General features: G+C 37.6%; 1 protein-coding gene across 1 annotated transcript; it reads left to right on the top strand.

The window, feature by feature from the left end:
• Window positions 1–1,030: 1,030 nt before the first annotated feature.
• LOC104163451 lies at window positions 1,031–2,568 on the top strand. The gene is made up of 2 exons (XM_009702465.1): window positions 1,031–1,170; window positions 2,490–2,568. Exons 1-2 carry the CDS (start codon window positions 1,031–1,033, stop codon window positions 2,566–2,568), a joined length of 219 nt encoding a protein of 72 aa, XP_009700767.1.
• Window positions 2,569–5,845: the final 3,277 nt, after the last annotated feature.

Raw genomic sequence — 5,845 nt, 5'->3', positions numbered from 1 at the left:
CCTTGAGGGGCTTGTTTACTAGCTCTCTGTGGCTCTGATTAAAATAAATTACAAATAATTGCCATGAACTCAAACAACGCACGAGAGAGCCCTAAATACTTGTTAAAAAAATTAAATGTTCTGGAAAATATTATAATGGCATGTTCATGCAAAACCACACAGCAATTTGGAAGGCAACATGGATATACTCATTCCATATTTAATGAAGTTTTGAAAGTAATGATACGATTTTCTCGCTACAATGTGGGATACAGGAACTTCACTGTTAGCCCATGAAGAGTCATCCTGAGACAGATATTCTTTTCCTAGATAAGATTCACTCCAAAATTTATTTTTAAGATGACGTTAAATGAAGGAGGAAGTACAGAGTAGGCACAGATATATAAATATATTCAATGAATTTGCTCTGTTTTGAAAATTGCAGAAGAGGGAGAAATACTTAATAAACAAGGTGGCTTTTGCAAGTCAGCATCTTATAAAATTATGTCCATACTTTTATACATGTAAATTTTCTCCATTCCCAAATAAAGCTAAGGTAAGTGTCATAATGATTAACAGCAAATCACCAGAGCTCTTTTTCTTCATTGTTTTAATCTTAATCTACAATGGTCACTTTATCATTTCACAGACACGAAAACTGAGGAAAAATCCCACTAGATCTGGCAATTTTTATATTTCCTTTCCATTTATGAGTGCAGTAAAAGGTATCTTAATCATTAAGCTGGAGAATACAACAGAACTGTCCTGCATTGTGAGCTTAAAGGTCACAGGCAGATGGAGGTGGGAGATATTTGAGGTGAACAAGTAAGAATTCAAATCACTGGAGACAGTATATCCTCAAGTGTCAGAACTAGGAATGAAGTTTAAATAGTGAGTCATGCCCACTGTTATCCTGATCCTGCAAAAAAAAAAAGACTGTGACCCTAAAGCTGTGAAAATCCAAAACAGCAAGTGTATGCTTTAGCCGTGAAAACAGATGAGGAACCAATAACTTGTCATATGTTTTTTTCAAATTTCTCCTTTAGAGAAAATGAATAGCCAATATATTCGTCATGAAGTACGGGGATGTGAAACTAGTGACCTGAGGAACTTCTGGGAAAAGACTATTGAACAACAAACTCGGTATCTGCAAATTGAAAAAGAACGTCAGCGAAGAAGTGCTCTGACAAAGTGGGTAGTCTGCATCTGGAAAGGTTATTTGAGTTTGTGTTGTAGTTCTTTTTTAAAGAAAAGTGATACCTATATTTAAGTCATGCAATGAAAGCAGAAAGTATTTTTCTCAGATTTTTAGAAAATAATAAATCTTCCCAAATCGGCATGTTAATACTAATGCGTCTAAGCTATGGCTTCACAGGGTAAGAGAATAATTTACTCTTGTTCCATAAATGGGTCCAAATTGTGGAACTTTCTGAAGTTATCTGGACAACATCTAGCACTGCAGGCTTGTCTTGAACATCAGGGCTTATGTCCACAGCAGAGCTAGCACAGACGTGTACCTAGCCCACCTTCTTTCTCCATGACCCTGTTTTCACAAGAATATAGTATGAATTAATTAAGATGACTTAATTTGCATAAGGTAAATCCATAATAAAGCTGGACGTCAAAGAGTACTAACTGACCAAGGCAACTGCCATCCATAGCCATATTTACCTCAATCAGTCATATTTACCTTATTTAGTCACAATGAGAAAGACCAGTCTACAGCAAGATTAGTACAGTTTTACTTCACAAGAAGTCTCCATAAGTTGAAGGCACATGCAAAGATGTCTATTTTGGCTTGAGATCATTCAATGAGAAAGCATTTTTTCAAAATCTTCCTTGCTCTCTTTGGATTGATGCTTGAAGAAGTAAGAGCAAGGATGGCCTTGCATTAATAACTCTGGATGAAGGAACACTGGAATTAGCCTCTAGCATATTTTATCCATGTAACTAACCTAATTTCAATGTCTCAGCTCCTGAGCTGTGAAACTCCTGTCTTTTCTATTTGAGGCAGTCTTTTTGCAGTACCTAGATACTACCCAAAAGAAAACAAAGTGCCACCTATCACCTAAAGCTCTCTGCTGTGGGTCTAACAGAAGTTTCAATATGCAGTGCTTCCAAGCCAAACAGCGCTCAGAAGCCTCCACGCAGTACTTTTTTTAACGCATTTCTGAGGAGGAGGATGGGGCCCGGGGCCATGCCGGGTGATGCCACCCAGCAGGCGGCAGCAGGCAACCCGCAGTGGGACCACAAGTCACTCCGGGGCAGGGGGGCGCTGGCAAGGGGGCACGCGGGAGGTGAAGGGGAACCACAAAGCTCCGGTCAGCTCTCATTGGGATTTAAGAGCTAATCCTGAAGTGCCACCCAGCAAAGCACTCTAAAGGGGCACGACAGTTTGCATGACAACTGGGAAAACACACCAAAGGATAGCACCAGTGGGAAACATGAACAGTATAAATCTCCTCCCTGTGGAAACATGGGGACAAGCTGATCCATGTTTCTGTCCTTAGGCTCAGAAATGAATGGATGGAGAGACTGGAAAAACGGATAAAGATGTTGAGGACCCAATCTGAAGATCCATCTAGCTGAAGATCCCACACTCATTACATGTTTGGAGGAAAAAGAAAATTCTTTTGTAGGAAAGCATGATGGTGTGATGCAAAAGCTTAAGTCAATTTTACTTTGTGGTTTAAATAAGCTATAATTAATTAGCTGTCACTGTTAGAAGCTTCATATGTGAAATGTCTATTGCTGCTTTTAAGACTATTTATCTGTCCCTTCATTTGATAAACAGAGATTAAAGGACTCTGTAGACTTCAAGACTAATAAATCATGGTTCACTGAGCTGCAGATACCTGGAAAAAAGTTAGTGCTCAGCAAAAGCATTTCCTCCATATTTTAGGTTTCTGCATAGACTGATCTAATCTAATGAAGTTATTTTCTTTCAAAATTGTTTAATGAATAGTTGAGAATTTTTGTTCGTTTGTTCTAACATAGCAGATCCCAAGTCAGACTAAGGAAGAGGGGACACGCACAAACGATACCACCACATCCCAGATCACTAGTGGAGCCAAACTTGGTGGGAGTTACAAATCCCAGCTGCCATATTAATAGTCTGTGAAGCTATTAATATGTATCCTGAGAAACAGGCTCTGTGAGACACCAACAAGAGTTGCTTAATTAGTTAACCCACATAAGCTAACTTAACACTATATACCAGCAAAGACAAAACATCTTGGGAGTTTTGAGACTGCTTCTGGTACTCAGCCTGACTTGTCTAGAGCTGGACTGATAGCTCTGTTTCACAGAGCAGCCTGATGCATTTTCACAGCTGTCTGTCATCATGAGTGAGGAGCACATTTTTTCCTCTAGCACTTTTTCTCTCTAAGACCCAGTATATTTTCCTCAACGACCAGTACTTTCAGAAACATGGCAGGTTTCCTCTCCCACATTTGCCATTAGTAAAAAATGTTTCTAGTTCATTCCCTAATTCTTCATTAGGAAACGTGGCATTTCCTCCAACAATACCAAAGCATTTCAATAGGTTGGTGTAATAAAATTGCTTCCTTTTCAAGGTGACTGCCTTGTCACGACCAGAATGCTTGGGGTAATGTACTGCAAAATGGGTTGTTTTGAGCATGCTAAAAATCTCTTCCCTCAATTGGTTAACCTTTTAGTCCCTTTTTACAAGACCTTTTCATTACTTCTCTGGTAATTCATATTGCTTCAGAGTAAAGAAGATTTGAATTGCCAGTGGGGTGAGAAGAGAACAGTGGAAGGGTTTGGGGTTTTAAAATATTTAGAACATCTGTTCTTTTTAAAGCAAAACAAAAATTTGAAATGGTATTTTTTCTCACTTTATCCATCACCTTTTGAAATCACTTTTGTGTGTTCCAAGGTCAAACCAAATCTGTGATGGGAATTTAAACATGTAAATAATGTTTGGGAAGCCTGAGAAATCCATGAAAGCACGGAAAAAAGATGACCTTGGAACATGTATTCAAAAATCAAGACATCAGCAGGGATGTCACCGAACTTGAGAGCAGTGTTTGCCTGCCAGCTGAAAAAGGCTGCTAAACTTGTGTTCTTCAGTTGAGCCTTTTGCTTAAGCAATTTTTAACATGACATCAACTGGGAATACGCAGGGTAACCGTATAATTACAATCTATCTATGCTTTAATAAACACTCACCACGTAGACACACAACTTAATATTGGGTTTTAGTAAAAATTAGATTTCTTTGAGAAAGTTCACACACTTCAATTCTCCCACCTGTGCCTTGTGTTTACTGAAGGTCTACCTGAACTCCCTTGTGAAACAGCATTGATTTTTATACCATTTTGGCTGAAATTAGAGCTTGAACTGAGCTAAGGGAAACATTTTGCATCCCCTCATTCACTGTGTAAGTGACTGTACAAAGCACAAAAGAGAGGGAATCAGAGTTGGCATATTTTAAAAATGAAAGGGGTATCCCTGGAATAAGCTTTTCTTTGCATCTCACATAGCTGAGATCTTTCTTATCATCTTCTCATAAAGTAAGTCAGAACAAGGAAAATCCATGGAGAGCCAGGAAAAGACGTGCCAGGAAGTGACTCCCATCTGAGTCCCTCGTGGCACGTCCATCTCATGTGGTTATGTCACTGAAGAATGCTTTGGAATAGGTGTCTACGATAAAAAGGAATTCTTTTTTTACAGACTGCATCTATTCCAGCTGAAGGCCAAGAGGAGTTCTGAAAACATATTTCCAGATTTAAGCCACTTTTCTCCTGAGCTTTGCAATTTCACCTTTAGTGTCTAGATGAATTATTTCAGGCTCAGGTTCCACAATATTAGATTCAGGACTTTGGGCCATGTAATCTTTATTTATCTAAGTGCTAGCAACATGTTTTGATACACACGCCACCACTTTTGCAGGGGTAATCTACCTAGGAATTTTGTAACTTACGACCAAGAAAAGAATACACATCCAGAGAAATAAATATAATCTAGAATCAATCAGCAAAAATAAAGAAGTGTGATAGCACTAAAATTCAAATCTAAATGCCAAGAAACAATCTTAATTAGAAACTGGAGCAGAATCCAAGATGAAAGTGGTTCCAGCAATTTGAAAACACAAAAATACAAATCTTTAGTTTACCTTAAAGATCATAAGAGAAATTAAAAGAAGGAAAAAAAAAAAAAAAGTGAACTGCAATTTCTGTAAGAGTCAGAAATTAGCCATAATGTTATAAAAAGGAATAGAGAAAAATATTAGAGATAAAATCAGCTGGGTTTTATAAAATCATTATGGTTAGAGAGGATACTTAGATGCTCTTCAGACTATTTTTCACCAATACGCAGTTTCAGAGGAGTGCAGTATTCAGTTAAACGTAATAATTCAAATGTTTATAAAATAGCTCCTTGAAGAAACACTTCATTTATCTTTATTTTTTCTATCCATATTTTCACATTGCTTTTGAGTGTAACAGCAAGAGATTTTGAGTTATGCCAATCTAATTTTATTAGCTTTGCAATTAAAATGTGGTAGACACTTGCTTATCTTCCTAGCTTTCATTATTTTACCATTCCTTTGCTTCATCCAGACACTAAGTAGCAAAAAAATGCAAGTTGCTTTCTCATTACAAATGCATGGTACAGAATTTTTTGAAAAAGCTTGTAAAAGTGACAAAAGTCAAATGTAGTTTTTTGATCCTCTGAAGCAACCACTAAACAATCTAAACCCAAGCCCTTTTAGATAGTATTTATGGGAAATATGCTGCATGTTAGCACAAGAGTGACAGATACTCCATTTGAGCCATATTAATGATTCTTCTAGCATATGGATAAGGGCTGACAGCTGTGAAGAATGATTCTGTCAGTAACCTAA

The sequence above is a fragment of the Cariama cristata genome, unplaced genomic scaffold, assembly GCF_000690535.1.
Source record: "Cariama cristata isolate BGI_N322 unplaced genomic scaffold, ASM69053v1 scaffold13056, whole genome shotgun sequence".
Taxonomy (NCBI): Eukaryota; Metazoa; Chordata; class Aves; order Cariamiformes; family Cariamidae; genus Cariama; species Cariama cristata.
The sequence above is the reverse complement of the archived record's forward strand: the minus strand, read 5'-3'. Positions and strand labels throughout refer to the sequence as shown.

Excerpts from the sequence above, each read along its gene's own strand:
- LOC104163451 (XM_009702465.1), top strand. The coding sequence starts at position 1,031 with ATGAATAGCCAATATATTCGTCATGAAGTACGGGGATGTGAAACTAGT. Across the intron at positions 1,171-2,489 it reads CGAAGAAGTGCTCTGACAAA|GCTCAGAAATGAATGGATGG; the intron begins GTGGGTAGTCTG and ends TTCTGTCCTTAG.